Source organism: Staurois parvus, unplaced genomic scaffold (genome assembly GCF_062004578.1).
Source record: "Staurois parvus isolate SC_StPar_1 unplaced genomic scaffold, SC_StPar_1.0 ptg000147l, whole genome shotgun sequence".
Taxonomy (NCBI): domain Eukaryota; kingdom Metazoa; phylum Chordata; class Amphibia; order Anura; family Ranidae; genus Staurois; species Staurois parvus.
The window spans coordinates 21,421,583-21,437,500 of record NW_028317943.1 but is presented as its reverse complement, the minus strand read 5'-3'; the positions used below and the strand labels follow the sequence as shown (position 1 = coordinate 21,437,500).

Sequence of the window (15,918 nt, the reverse complement as noted above, 5' to 3'; positions counted from 1 at the left end):
TTAAAGTTTAAAAAAAGTAATAAATTATTTTCCTATATACTGCACCAAGCTGGCACCATCCGCCGTTTCCTTTCTATCTGTTCTATCCTGTTATAATACTGACCCCTAGAAGACAGTGTACTTTTAAGTATACTTTACTTCTGCAAGCCAAGGCTCATTGATGTCAGATCAAAACTGTTTTTCATTGAAATACAGCATTTTCTCTATGTCAGTAGAGTTATATCTATAAACCCTTGTTTGAAAAGTTGTTGGGTGCTGCCAACTAACTATCAATTCTATTCTATCCTAACCTAGAGTTATGGGATTCCTTGCCCAGAAAGATCTGCAAAGAGAAATAACTGATGAATTACTCAACATACATTTTTTGCTCTACACATTTTCTGTCATCCTACAAGCTAAAAGGAAGGGAGTGGTACTAATTTTCATCCTAGCATTCATCCTGTGCAGCTGACTGCCCCTCTTGATAAATCTATACTTCTGCTGTATGACTAACTTTGAAACAGCCTAGAATCTTTGTCAGAAAAAAAGGCAAGACTATTCACATTGTAATCAATTTTGAAGTTTAGGAAATAGGAGGAGACTGTGTTACATAGTTAGTCTGGCTGAAACAGTCAAAAGTCCATCCAATTCAACCATTAAAAAAAAAAGTTATAATCCCATACTCACAGTTGATACAGAGGAAGGCAAAAAAAACCCAGCAAAGCATGATCCAATTTACTCCTGCAGGGAAGAAAATACTTCCTGATCCCCCGAGAGTTCATCCAGTTGTGTTCTAACAAAAGTTCTATTTTTATTTCCTTTGCACATTGTTAGGTAGTCAAAATAAATCCAGGTTCACCTTTTTACCATTCACTTTGTAAAGTGAACACACACTTTGCTCTGCAATGGAACTTACCACTGCAATGTGCAGTTCACACTCCTAACCTCTGTACTCCATGTGTTATGTACTCCTGACCCCTGCACTCCTTGCATTATGTAATCCTGTCCCCTGTACCCTGTTCATTATGTACTCCTGACTCGTGTTACATTGTCCTGACTTCTGACCTCTGTGCATTAATAACTATTGATCCCTGTATACTGTGATTTACTCACACTTGGCCCCTCCACATAAAGCCATGCACTCTCCTGACCCCTGCACTCTGTGTGTTACATACTTCTGACCCCTGAACTTTGTGCCTTAAGTACTTCTGACTCATGTGCTCTGTGCATCATGTATTCCTGACCCCTGTGCTCTGTGCATTACACACTCCTATCCCCTGTGCCAGGTGCATTAACATTACTGACCCCTCTACTTTGTGTGTAACATACTCCCGACCCCAACACTTTGTGCCTTAAGCACTCTTTAACCATTTACTCTGCGTGTTATGCATTCCTGACCCCAGCACTCTATGCATTTCACACTTGTGACCCCTGTGCTCTGTGTAGTACCACTCTGACTCCTGTGCTCCATGCCGTATGCACTCCTGAGCCCTGAATTCTGTGCCTTACACACTTCTGAGCCTTGAACTCTAAACTGATGTCTCTGCAAGTGAAATCTGCACGTCAGTTTCTATCAGTTGTTCTGCACGCATGATGTGAATAAGACCATAAAGACTGAACTTCCAAAATCAAGCTCTGTATGGAAACTTCTAAATCTGGACACACTGGATTTTATAACCCAGGGAAAAAGTATACTAAGGGGACTTGCCAGCTTCAGCACAGTTGCAATTTTTGCTGGAAGAAATTAGCATGTCACTGATTTCTTTTTTTTTTTTGCTTTTCCTTGAGAATCTCCTGATCTAACCTGAATTGCTAGTAAATCACAGTGACGTATGACTGAGCAGTAACATCCATCTGAGCAGTAAAAGACGAATATGAAGCCTATGAAACACAAAGATGCATTCCAGGGTCTCTGAGCTTACTGAAGGCTAAAATGCGCTTGTTTCAATGTTATGTTTGAATAATGCGCCTAAGGCTTAGTTGCTATGCCAACTTTAATACAAGTTACAGAGAACAGAATTCACAAAAACTGCATTCAACTCTGAAATAAATTTAAACACAATTTCTTACTTGAGCCACGTAAATCTAAATTGAGTTGAGCAGTTTGTGTTTCAGTAAAGACTGAAGCATAAGATGTGCTCATGGGCATACACTCCTTTCTTTTTATTTGTGTGTGTGTTCTGGCTTTTATATACTTCCTGGAGTTAAACCATGTCATAATATATTACAGAATTAAATATAAGTGGTAAAATATGGAAATTTACAGCCAGAGGGCCACAATAAACGATAATCATTGTTTGATCTATATTAAGTATGCAGCTTGTTCACTATTGCAGGCTTTTTTTATTTTAACCAAGCCTTAAGCTGGCCATACACATGTACATTTTCGTTTGTGAATATTAATTTCAAGAATATTCATTTGATTTTCTAATTGTTAGTCAAATCGATGTTTGTTTTTGACAACAGTGATGGTAAAATTCAATGGGGCAGCAAGGAAAACATTGGACAAATTTTTGGATAGTGTATGTGGCTATCGTTCAGAATTTACATTCATTTTTAAATCGAATGTTAAAAGCAAAAGTCCAGAATGTTACTGGTAATAGTCCAGAATGGAGCCACTGGGATCATGAAGAAGTGGTAGATCCCGGCTATAAGACCCAGAGAAGCTGTCAGAGAGCCGCCACAGGAAAATCTCACAAGAACTGTCAGATGGAGCTATCAAAAGCCTGGGTGCTAGTAGAAAATCTGGAACTGTTTCAATAGCAAAACCATGCCTCCTTCATTAGCTGATGAAGGAGGCTTGGTTTTGCCTCTGAAATGGTTCCCAATCGGCTGCTAGCACCCAGTCTTTTGACAGCTCCATCTGAAGGTTCTACCAAGGTTCCCTCAGCAGTTCTCTGACAGCTTTTCTGGATCTTATAGCTGGCATCTACCACTTCTCCATGATCCCAGCACCTCCAGTCGGGACCATTACCACTACCGATGGCTTCGCATTGAGCTAACTCTATGCCTGTTTCACACTGATGCTTGTGAGTGCATTACCATTGTTTTGTTATGTCTGTTGGTTAACATAGCTCACATACACTATCCAATTCTGGTTGCACAGTTTCAGTTTTTTATCGCTGATTTGTGCTGAGTGAAGCGCTGATTTTTTTTTTATGTTTTAAAGTTGTTTTGTTTGTCAACAAAGCTAAATTCTTGTAATGAAACTTGGTTTTATTTATAAAGACATTATATATATTAATTGCTATATTTGTTTCTGTAGTCCATATACAAAAACCTTAATACCATAAATAATAACACCGCTCATGTTGACATGTGAGAAGGTTTCGTTTTGTAAGATTTCTGTAATAATCATCATTGTATGACTAATGTTGTATATATTTATCTTCCAGTTAGGGCATTGGACTTCTTTGTCTCCAATCTTTCGGGGTCCTGAGATAGCTAATAAGCGAAACGCGTCGACCTCTAGAGGATTTAGATGTCATAATACACATTGCTGTGATTTATTGGGCTGACTAGCCAAATACTGTTTTTATGGTAAATGTTTGGAAGATGTGTTTCAATAAACATGTTTTATACAGTAACATGAGGTTGTCCTTTTTTTGTACCAGTAAATTCCCATTCGTTTTTTGTGTTTTTTCACATTATATATTAGGGATGAGGTACATTTGCAGTCTGGTTTATATAATAACATAAATAATAATGTTATTATATTTTTATTCCAGAAGTTTGGAAATTCTAGAGAAATGCTTATATAATGCATTACAATTTAACTAAACCCATTCGATTTTAGTTGACTAAAATGCACTGGAGATTTTAGTTGACATAAATGTGGGAGATTTTAGTTGAATAAAATAAGACTAAAGCTAAAACAATTCAGATTACTAAAATATGACTAAAACTAAAATGGCATTTTAGTCAAAAGACTATGATTAAACCTGAATTGAAATTTGGTGTCAAACTTAACACTGGGATCAAGTGATTTTCTTTGTTGTGGTTGGAAGAAAATCACCTAATCTATGGCCTGCCTTATATAAAAACTGCATAGTTTTCAGTTACTAAGACCTGAATGGTAAACCTGCATTGTAGAAGAAGAGCAGAAAAACTGGCCTTGGAGCCTTCCATTGATTTTTTATTCATTAATGGGATCAAACTGATGTTTGTTTTTGACCACAGTGAGAAGAAAATGTGAAGGAGCAGGATGGAATTTATTTCTCGAACAAACACATTTCTATCAGTGAGTGTAGTTTTCATTCAGGAAAGTCCATTCACGCCAAAATAGAATGTTAAAAGCAAACATTTTTGGAATGACATTTGTCAAGTCACTGGAGTTGATTTATTAAAGGCAAATATACTGTGCACTTTGTAAGTGCAGTTGTACTCATCTTTCCCAGAGCTTAGTTAATGTGGTGAAGCTTCACTTTGTAAAGAATACCTAATCAAGTGCATGAAAATTTTTTAAAAATGCAGTTTTGATTGCACATGATTAGAGGCTGGAAATCAGCAGAGCATCACCACATTTACTAAGCTGTGGGGAAAACAAGTGCAACTGCACTCGCAAAGTGCACAGTCTATTTGTTTTTAGTAAATCCACCCCATTGAAGGTACTGATGGGAAACGTCATACAAATATCTGTATGAATGTTCGTTAGAAAATCTACTAGTGCATGGCCAGCTTTAGGCACAGCCATTGTACAAAACTACTAAGTGCATAGCCTGTGTACTAAGCAAATATTATTGTATGTATTTACATAGGGTATTCACCAAAACCGAAGAACGATTATAATATGAACACTGATAAACTAATTTAAATTAAACTGATTGCATATGTATTTAAATAAAAATACTAAAGATTTCTGGCTACTACTTATTAATACAAATCTAAAAACAGCATAACTGTGTTAGGAAAAGTAAAAACAGGACTTACCTTTCTTGTAGGCCCACTGGTTTCATTTTAAAAGGCGATGGTCCTGCAGAAACTGGAAGTTTAACCTCGAAGGTGCTTGGACACTGAGGGTCTACAACAACATTGACAGGTTTGGGAATATGCTCAGGATGAACCATACTGCTGGAACACTTTGCTTCAAACTGTGTAGGCTGAACAGAGAGAGGCGACAGGTGTATCTCTTGGTTTTTTTTGTCCTGCCTCAATGAAAGCTGGATCTTTTCTTTTAATCTGTAGAGTACCTACAGAGACAGAGAGTAAAAAGTATCAACAATTTTCTCCTCCTACTGTATAAACAAAGCAAACAGTCACAAAAAAAATCAGAGCTGCGCATTCAGAAAAAGCTCCATAATTTGTGCAGTGGGAGGTTTGTTTTCTTCACTGCGAGATTTAATTTACTGTTACGGTTTATAAATAGTGAGCACAGCCGTACTACATACAATCATCAATATAAAATATCTACGATAGAATAGTGCTTATACACAGTATGTTTATACACAGCAAAGATGCATCATGTAAAATATTGGAAATACTTAACCACTTGACCCCCTGGCCACTTCTCACATATATGTAAAAAACGGAATATTTTGCTAGAAATTTTCTTAGAACCCCCAATATTTATATATTATATCTATATTTTTTTGAAAGCAGAGACCCTGAAGAATAAAATAGTCATTGCTGCAATTTTTTATCTTGCACCACATTTGCGCATCCATTTTTAAAACACAAATTTTTAGGAAAAAAATACTTTAATGAATTTTAGTGCACATAAACACAATATAATAATCACTTTTTTTGTTAAAATATAAAAGATGATGTTACGCCAAGTAAATAGATTGTGTATGCCTGTGGAATGGCAACAAACGATGGTACCAAAAAAATCTCCATAGGCAATGCTTTAAAAGCCATTACAGGTTACCAGCTTAACCACTTCAAGTCCAATAACTTTTACCCCCTTCCTGTCTAGGCCAATTTTCAGCTTTCAGTGCTATCACATTTTGAATGACAATTGCGCGGTCATGCAACACTGTACCCATATGAATTTTTTAGCATTTTTTTGAGACAGATATAACTTCATTTTGGTGGTATTTATTCATCACTGGGATTTTTATTTTTTCTTTCTATATAAATGAAAAAGTCCAAACATTTTGAAAAAAAGTGTTTTTCTTATAAAATTTGCAAATAAATAATCTTTCTTCATAAATCTTGGCCAAAATTTATTGTTATCTTTTTAGTAAAAAAAAATAAATAACCAAAATTAGTTTATAACCAAAAATTATAATTTTTCTAATTTTTTTTTTACATTTTTATTTTATTTTTAAATATTATTATTTATGGGTTTTTTTTATATACTAACAATCTACAAGCAGTAGGGTGTCACCATAGTGATACTGCACTACTTGTGGGGGGGCGGTGAAGATTTTTTTTTTACATTGATAGCTTTTACCATAAAAGTAATCATTTCTCCTTCTCTCTGGCTGCATTCTCTCTGACTGAGGTCAAGGACTGTGCAGGCCACTCAAGTTCCTCAGTGCCAAACTCCTCAAGCCATGTCTTTACAGACCTGGCTTTGTGCACTCAATGATTCAAATGTGTATCTGCATACTTTTGTTCATTAACGTGTTAATAAACCCAGGACCCTGCATTCACTAGATGTGGTCTCCCACAGTACACAGAACATGGAAGTGCAATTATTTTAGTAAATATAAACTGCTAAATACCTTTTCTCATCAGCAGTTAGAGCAGCCTTGTGACTTCTATCAGTGTCCAGCAGAGCACTGGTTAAAGCTTGTAAGAGGAGTTTTCTCTAGGAGGTTGCAGAACCCCTGACCTCTATCTGGGCAGTGCTGATTGGCCCTGTGCTGATCACATGCACTCTCGCAATAAAAAAAAAATACCTTCCTAGCAATACACACCAAACTGAGCATGTGCAGTGTCCCCACATGATATGTCTTATCTGGAGATAAGAGGGGAGCACTGGAAGAAGGAGACTGGAGAAAGGTCAAGATCAAGCAGAAACTTTACACAATGCAGAGGATTAACCCCTTAGGTTCCACAGTGAGTATAACAAGCATGCTTTACTGCATATACAGACTGATTTTACTGTTGTGGGTTTAGTAACACTTTAAGTATACCTAGAAAAGAGCCCTTGGATGGACAAGTCTGAGATAATGTTACAAATTATTTGTAAACTCACTCTGGATGCTGCCATATTGAATAATTCTTGCTCTGCACTTGTACAAAACATATCAGGCAGTCAGACTCCTTTCAGTTTCTATGCAGTGAATAGCCTGTTCTATGAAGATGTGTCAGTCCTAATAGAAGGTGCCAAAACTACATGCATGGCAATGGCTGAATGGGAAAAAAAATAGTGATTTCTGTAGTGTCAGTCTGATTTTTGCCTGATGTTTCAGATTCACTGGGGAAGATCCTTGGACACTAACCTTGTGCATGATTTTCAACACAGTAGATAATAGATAAACGGTCATCATGAATAATGTTTAGTCTTTAAACGTCTTGAATGTAACAGAAGTGTCATGAATGCACTTCTACTTGCATACAGTTAAAACATACCTCCCAACTGTCCCTGGTTTCGAGGACTGTACCTGATTTGGAACAAAGTTCCTCTGTCCCTCTTTTCTTCTCATTTGTCCCTCATTTTGGTCTGAGCTATATTAGTTCTATATAAAATGCACTAGTTATCTTTCAAAAAGTGTTTCCCAGCGCTAAACCTTTCATCCAGTTTCTAAATTGCTGCATTTTAAACTTTAAAAGTCAATATAAAGGAATAGTGGTGGTTAAAAAAAGCACTTGTGGGTTTAACTAATCTTTTTTTTGTATAATTATCCTTTAAGGGGGTGTCCTATGCCTACATACATTTGCTAATAGGTGTCCCTCATTGCCATCCCAAAAAGTTAGGAGGTATGTTTAAAAGCTGCCATTATGCTCAGGAGTTCCCTGATAACAGCAAGAGCTTTGTGGAACTCCTATACCACGTATCTCATGGAAAAGGCGGTAGGATAAGAAAGAGAACAAGGATCTTGTATCTTATCTCAATATTCAGTATGCTGTTGATATATGGTATGTACCAGGGGCGGACTGACCATTTGGAAACTCGGGCACTGCCCGAAGGACCGGGGTCAGTAGGGGGCCCCATGAAATGCCCCTGCTACCTTTTTCATAGGCTTTTTTGAGTTTGGGCAAGGACACAGGGGCCCCATGATCCCCTATTGCCCGGGGGCCCCATGAGTTGTCAGTCCGCCCTTGGTATGTACATACACTCCTAATGTCTTCTTAGATGGTACCTGTCATTATCGGTGACTGGTCTAGAAGGGGCACACAGCATTTGTACCAGACCTCTGGAGAGTGACATTCACCCTTCTGGAAGTGAAAGAGTTGGCTGATGTACATCTTATCACCCCCTAGCCTCTAAATAGAGCAATCAATCCATGTATGCTGTTACACAGTCCATCACCTTCAGGCAATAGTCCAGTAAAGTAAAAAAAAGAACAACAAATGTAACAACATAGTTGAAAAAAATTACAAACATAACATTCATGTACAATTGACAGACATGCACACAGTATGAACCTGCAGATCTGCATATAAAACCATAGGAAAGGCAATGTGGCGCAAACACTAAAGGGTCTATTTTTTTTTTAATTTGCTCTACGCATGTCTCATTATTTGCATAAATGTAACAAATAATACCTGTAATGTTTGCAATATGTGTGTAATAGTTCCTTTGTTGGCTTTCGAGGACAAATGTAGCATTCCCTAACATTTGATGCTAAGAGAAAAATAGACCATGAGCATTAACATTTACTATAAGCCTGGGTTCACATATATGCGGTGAGGTATACTGCATATGATTCGCACCAACTGCTTTAATCGCACCGCACCCGAACCAAAAACGTGTAGGACCCTTTTATTGCTAGAATTGGATTGCATGGGTATTCACATCTACGCGATCCGATTCTGCACATCGCACCGCATTTTGCAGACAGCTCTTGGGGTGTTGTTAGCTTAACATACACACCCGCAGCGGTTCGCATGAACGGGGTGCGATTCTGATGCGGTGCGGAATTTGCACAGAAAACGCTGTGAATTTCGCACCACATCAGTGTGAACCAGTGCTAAAAGAAATAGCCTATCGCTATTGGCTAAGAACATTTGACCAGCAGGGGATATAATATGTGAGAGATCTCTGCACTCTATACATGGATAGAGATCCCTGTACAAACAGCAGAACAAATGGGTGTGCAGCCAAGTAAACCTTCAGCGTGAAGTGAACATTTAGTAAAAAAAAACCCCATAAAACAGAAGTGGCATGAATTTCCCCCAAATTCTAATATGTCTAATCTTGTATGAAGTTTAAGGGGGAACCCCATCCAAAAAGTAAGTAAAAAGTGTGGGATCCTCCCAAAAAACTTATTTTTTTTTTTTCCAAATGGTCAGGGGCGGACTGACCATTTGGAAACTCGGGCACTGCCCGAGAGCCCGGGGTCAGTAGGGGGCCCCCTGAGATGCCCTGGTACCTTTTTCATAGGCTTTTTTGAGTTTGGGCGAGGACACAGGGGCCCCATGATCCCCTATTGCCCAGGGGCCCCATGAGTTATCAGTCCGCCCCTGCTCCTGCGCTTAAAAACCCAGATCAGAATTCAGCAGGTTGAACCATATATGAAAGCTCATCCGGTGGCAGATCAAAGGTTGTGCAGCTCTAACACAAGGCTGAGAAAGAAGGGATCACCCTTTGAAACGCGTCAGACTCCCCTCTAGATGGGACCCGCACGTGTCTGCTATCCCAGTGCGCTGATGTTGGATTTTATATGCTTTTAATATTGCTACTTTTGTGAGTATATATCTCAATTTAATAAATTCACCCTTTATTCACTGAAGTAATGCGCAAGGTTGGTGCTCTTTTGTTTTTGTTACAGAGATAATTTGGGCAGACCTTAGAAGCTACAGAAATATCAGCTATAATATATATGCACTTATTTACAGCAAGGACATGCAAATATACTGTATACTGAACGTCTGGCTGAATCTGGAGCACGTTAAGAGTTCTTTAAAAAGAGTTTTTCCACTTATCACACCCTCAGTCAGGAACACCCAAACACCATGAAGAGCGACTAGCTAAAATATGTTTTTTCTTGCACAATGTATGACATGTGACATCAGTCCAGGGGCGGACTGACAACTCATGGGGCCCCCGGGCAATAGGGGGTCATGGGGCCCCTGTCTCCTTGCCCAAACTCAAAAAAGCCTATGATAAAGGTACCAGGGGCATCTCATGGGGCCCCCTACTGACCCCAGGTCCTCGGGCAGTGCCCGAGTTTCCAAATGGTCAGTCCTCCCCTGCATCAGTCAAATTACACTGTTCAACAGGTAAAAAGTTTTGGGCATAAAATTAGCTAATCTTACATAATTTTGGGGTGCTGAAAACGAAAATGACCCTAAAAAATGTTGATTGGCTCTAGTTTCCATGATATATTCACCCATCTAATGACGTAAGCCATTCAAAATTATGATGCAACTTCAGCTGCATATTGCGCAATTGATACTGGTGACCAATAGAAAATTGCATGTATACTGAGATGATGCAATATTAGCCTTTAATTGCATCACTTCACTGCATAAAAGCTGCAGTATCTGTAGCTGATTGTAGTTCGACAGCGTCTTTACATTTCGTTTTATGCTTATATAGGCTACTCAGTAATGCCTCGAACTTGTGTGAATAAAGCAGATAATTTCTGCTATATCTGCGGTGAAATAACCTTTATCTCACAAAAAAGGAGGATAACAGGAATGATTAAGAAAGTCTACAACTTGTATTTTGGCTGCAAGATAGGAGACCAGGACAAGAGCTGGGCACCACATATATGCTGCAATTCTTGTGGGACGGCACTGGAGCAATGGTTGAATGGAAAAAAGGCATCTATGCCTTTCGCTGTGCCAATGATTTGGAGAGAGCCAACAGATCATGTTAGTAATTGTTACTTTTGTATGGTGCCTCCAATTGTAAAAGGGCTAAATAAGAAGAAAAAGTTATCTGTGCACTATCCAAATATTCCATCAGCAATACGTCCAGTTCCTCATGGAGAGGGGCTACCAATTCCTAAAGCACCAGAATCCTTCGTGGTTGAGTCAAGTGAGGAAGAACCTGAAGCGTGTAGTCACGTGCAGTTGTAAGAGATAGCCCTTTCCTCGAATACAAGAGAAAAGCCAAGAGAAGCAAAACCGACACAAACTGAAGACAAAACTAGTGAGAATCCTAAGTATTAAAATGATTCAACTTAGCTTATGGCTATAATTTTTCTTGGTAATCCTATGCAATATATTATGCCATTTAGGCTTTGTTATGTAGTCAATATCACTTGCTGTATATTTGTGGAAAGACATCTATCTATATAATTATTGTGCATTATGTAGTCATTACGCCTATAGTAGAAAACTTTCCGTTTACAGAAAAACTAGAGCCAATTGACAAATTTCATTGTTATATTTGAACTCAGAATGTGAAATTCATTAAGAAATGGATCCTTTTGTTTCCAAAACTGGCAAAAAATAAAAATTTGTTGAACAGTGTTATGATAAAGGGTTTATATGGTGAAATGCTGAACATCAGATACTTGGTCCTTACAGAAAACATTCTGTATCCTGTCCTTTATTTGCATATACCTACATAACAAAGGAAAGTTTTATAACTATACCTAAAAACAGAGGAAACGTGGTCAAACTGAGGCTTGCCTATATGTAGCTTATTCCAGATTTGAAAATGAAACAGATTCTAATCATTACCACTTATCCAACAGAATAAATGTAGAAAAGAATAGGTAAACCTATGTACTTTTAAAGTGTTGTGCAACCTGAGCTTTGTTTACCTGCAGCAGCATGTCTTGGGGTCTATGTTAATCATTATACAAGCTGGAACATTGTAACTGTATATAAAATATATCTTTAAACCTCTTTAAAAATATAAAATTGTATTATAACTTTACTGTTTGCCCTTTACGCAGCACAAAGTGTTGGCGCTATACAAATACTGTACAACAACAATAATAATAATAATAATATTATTATCCATACCTGGAATTCTTTTTTTTCCTTAAAGTGGTTGTAAAGGCTCAAGGTTTTCTACCTTCATGCATTGTTCCTTCAAGCAGGAACTGAATTTATTCTCTCTTGAGAAGAGGAGATTAAGGGGGGGATATGATCAACATGTATAAATACATCAGTGGTTCATATAGTGAACTCGGTGTAGAGTTATTCATCTTGAAGTCATCACAGAGGACAAGGGGGTACTCTTTACGTCTGGAGGAAAAGAAATGTAATCTCCAAACACAGAAAGGTTTCTTCACAGTAAGAGCTGTGAAAATGTGGAATAGACTCCCTCAAGAGTTGGTTCTGGCCAGCTCAGTGGATAGCTTTAAAAAAAGGCCTGGATTCTCTCTTGGATGCACAGAATATAACTGGATACTAACATTTATAGGTACATTTGATCCAGGGAATATCCGATTGCCTCTCAGGGGATCAGGAAGGATTTTTTTCCCCTGCAGGAGCAAACTGGATCATGTTTTGCTGGGTTTTTTTTTGGCGTCCTCTGGATCAACTATGGGTATAGGATTATAATCTTTTTTTTTTTTTTTTTTTAATGGTTGAACTGGATGGACTTTTTTCTTTTTTAAGCCAGACTAACTATGTAATTATATAACTACAGGCGTACCTCGGTTTACGAACGTCTCGGTTAACGTAATTTTTGGTTACGAATAAAAATCCACTCTAAAATAATGCCTCGGTTTACAAATTTTTTTCGCAATACGAACGGATTAATTGGTTTTCAATGCATTTATAATTTTTTTTTAATCATGTCCCTGTACAGTACTATGCCTTTAAAGTGCACTTTATAAAAAGTTTTGAACAGATAAGACTTTTTTTTTACTTTTTTCTGACCACTGGAACGGATTAATTTGTTTTCAATGCATTTAAGATTTTTTTTAATCATGTCCCTGTACAGTACTATACCTTTAAACGCACTTTATAAGAGTTTTGCACAGATAAGACTTTTTTTTACTTTTTACTGACCTCCGGAACGGATTAATTGGTTTTCAATGCATTTACAAATACATTTTTAATCATGTTCCTGTAGAGTATTTATGCCTTTAAAGTGCGCTCTATAAAGAGTTTTGAACAGATAAAATACTTTTATTTTACTTTTTTCTGACCCCCAGAACGGATTAATTATTTTTCAATGCATTCCTACGGGAAACTGCGTTCCGGTTTACAAATTTTTTGCAATACAAAAAGTCCCGTGGAACGAATTAAATTCTTAAATCGAGGTATGCCTGTATATGTATCTCACACTAAATCTATACATCTCTCATATCCATTCAGTAAAATTTGCTATAGAGGGGGCAAACTTTGACATGGGGTAAGTCCACTTTAACTAATTTTAAAAATGGTCGGCACTGATTGAAACATTAGCCAGCCTTGGAACATGCTGAACAAGAAATCAAAGTTGCTCTCTGGTTATAGTTAACAAAATATTCCATATTCAGTATTTACAAAGAACAATATTGTGGTGCAGTGCTTGCACAAGTAAAAAAGTTTATTGTTTAACAGCCTTTGACAATATAAAAGGACTGTGAGCATGGTTTTGTAAATGTTTTCTGTTTCTTGTGTATGTAGGAGGAAGCTACGCCTTGCAGACTAGATTCATTATGTACCATTTGAAAGCAATCGCCCACTGCATGGCAATGGCTGTGGTGCTCATTCAATGCACCCGAGTCATCCTATAACTATAGACAACATGCAGCTCTCCTGTACTATTTATAGAGCCTTCCTTTAACCTTTTCAGGTACGTTGTTTTCCTCCAATGCTTCATAGATCAGGACCAAGCAAGGAGTACGCAAAGGAGATTAGCTGAGACATATGCATACGTTATTATTGTTTTCCCATTAACCCCTTCACGCCTAAGGGTAAAACAAATCTAAATGCCTAAGCACAATTTTGCAATGTTGACATGTGTTAGTAAAACTACATGTCATCACAACTACTTTGTACATCCAGGTGGATTATACCTTGATTTTTTCAGGACAAATTGGGCTTTCATTTGGTGGTAAATGGTAATGGATAGCTCCTAATTTTTTTTTATTATCAAAGGAAAACTGGCCCAAAATAGTAATTGTTTGTACCCGTAGTTCAGCCCAGAAACAATAGTGCGCATTTTGTTTTTGTCTTTTTTTTTTACCTAAAACACACTGACACTGACATTAACGCTAACTGACACTGATACAATTTTTTTAAATCCTGACCTTGACCTTGGCTCTTGACCTTTGACCCTGACCTTGACCCAAACACTAACCCTGGCACTGAACTAGATCAAACCTTGATCTAGGTATTTTTCTTTAGTTTTTAATATTTATTTATTTATTTATCTTCTTTTTTTTTTTTTTTACAATTTTTTTTTTATCTCTCTATGTCAGGAGTTAGATAGATACAATGTATCTCTCTTCTCCATTCATAGAGAGAGAAAAAACAAGGGGGCCGGGCTGCACAGTGACTGATCACTGTGATAGCCAATCAGAGGTTATCACAGCGATCACGTGACCCGGAATTGGGAGTCCCGGGTCCCGATCGTTAGAACGGGATCTGGGGCTCTCAGTGACACTGCGGTCTCTGTGCTGGGAGCACACCGAGCGGCGAGCTCCCAGCACAAAGACAGGTACGCAAATATGCGGACCCACAAAAAAAAGCCCAGTTCCGTGAGGCCGCATATTTGTGTGCCGTCGGCATCAAGAGGTTAATATTTCTATGATTGTTATTCCTATTGGTCAATGAGGCAGCCCATCCTAGTGATGATCCAATAGGCCCAGAAGTTTTTTTGTATGTTGTCCTAAGTGTCTTCCAATCAGACCAGCCCAGGTAAAAGAGAGGATACTGAAAGCTAATGTAGGCATGTGTCAGTACCTCTGGTGGTTGTACTTGATCTATTGGTTTTCATAAAGTGAATCTGTCTCCTTGAGTCTGGGTTCACACTGATGCGGTCCGGAATTCGCAGCATTTTCTGTGCCAATTCCGCACCGCATCAGAATCGCACCCCATTGATGCGAACCACTGCGGGTGTGTATGTTAAGTAACAACACCATGAAATCAGTCCGCAAAACGCAGTGCGATGTGCAGAATCGGATCGCATAGGTGTGAATAACCATGCGATCCGATTCTAGTGCGGACCAAAAAAAGGGTCCTGCACCTTTTTGGTGTGATTAGAGCCATCCAAAATGCATGGCTCCAATCACACCGCACACAAATCGCATGTGATTTGCACAGGAATGCGGTGCGGTTCCTGTGCGAACCACATGCGATATACCGCACCGCATATATGTAAACCCGGGCTAAAGGTGCAAGTTTTGGGGAAAGAGTCTCTTCTAGGTGACCTGTTTGTTTAATGTCTCCGATAAACCCTCTGATAGCGTTCAATCACAAATGTCAGTTCTGTATAGTAGCTGGACAGAAGGCTCATTCCCTGCTTTTATAGTGATCAATGCCATCTCTTGCATTTTGTGCCAAGCGGCTGCCATAATGCAGGAAACACAGGAGGTCGCTTGTACTCCCTAAGGCTAGGTTCACACCTATGCAGTTTGCGTTTGATCTGTTTCTGCAGTGCGATTTGTGTTTTTGCCACGTTTTTGATGTGTTTTGCATTTTTTTTTAATTTTTACATTTTTTTTCTTGTTGCTTGGCAGATTAAAATGCAAAATGCATCAAAAGAGCAGCAAAAACACACTACATGCTTTTCTGCAACATCTCCATTGAAGACTATAGAACCAAAAATGCAACTTTTTGCACTTAAAAAAGTCCATGACCAGGGGCGGACTGACAACTCATGGGCCCCCCGGGCAATATGGCATCATGGGGCCCCTGTGTCCTTGCCCAAACTCAAAAAATCCTATGAAAAAGGTACCAGGGGCATCTCATGGGGCCCCGTACTGA

At 38.4% G+C, this 15,918-nt stretch overlaps 1 protein-coding gene across 1 annotated transcript in view; it reads right to left on the bottom strand.

Annotated features, from left to right (window-relative positions):
* PTPRR (protein tyrosine phosphatase receptor type R) overlaps nucleotides 1–15,918 on the bottom strand; it is a 227,503-nt gene that overhangs the window by 79,712 nt on the left and 131,873 nt on the right. The window contains exon 6 of the mRNA XM_089674106.1: nucleotides 4,909–5,168. Within this exon, the coding sequence (XP_089530232.1) occupies nucleotides 4,909–5,168 (260 nt within the window). The remainder of the gene's footprint in view (nucleotides 1–4,908; nucleotides 5,169–15,918) is intronic.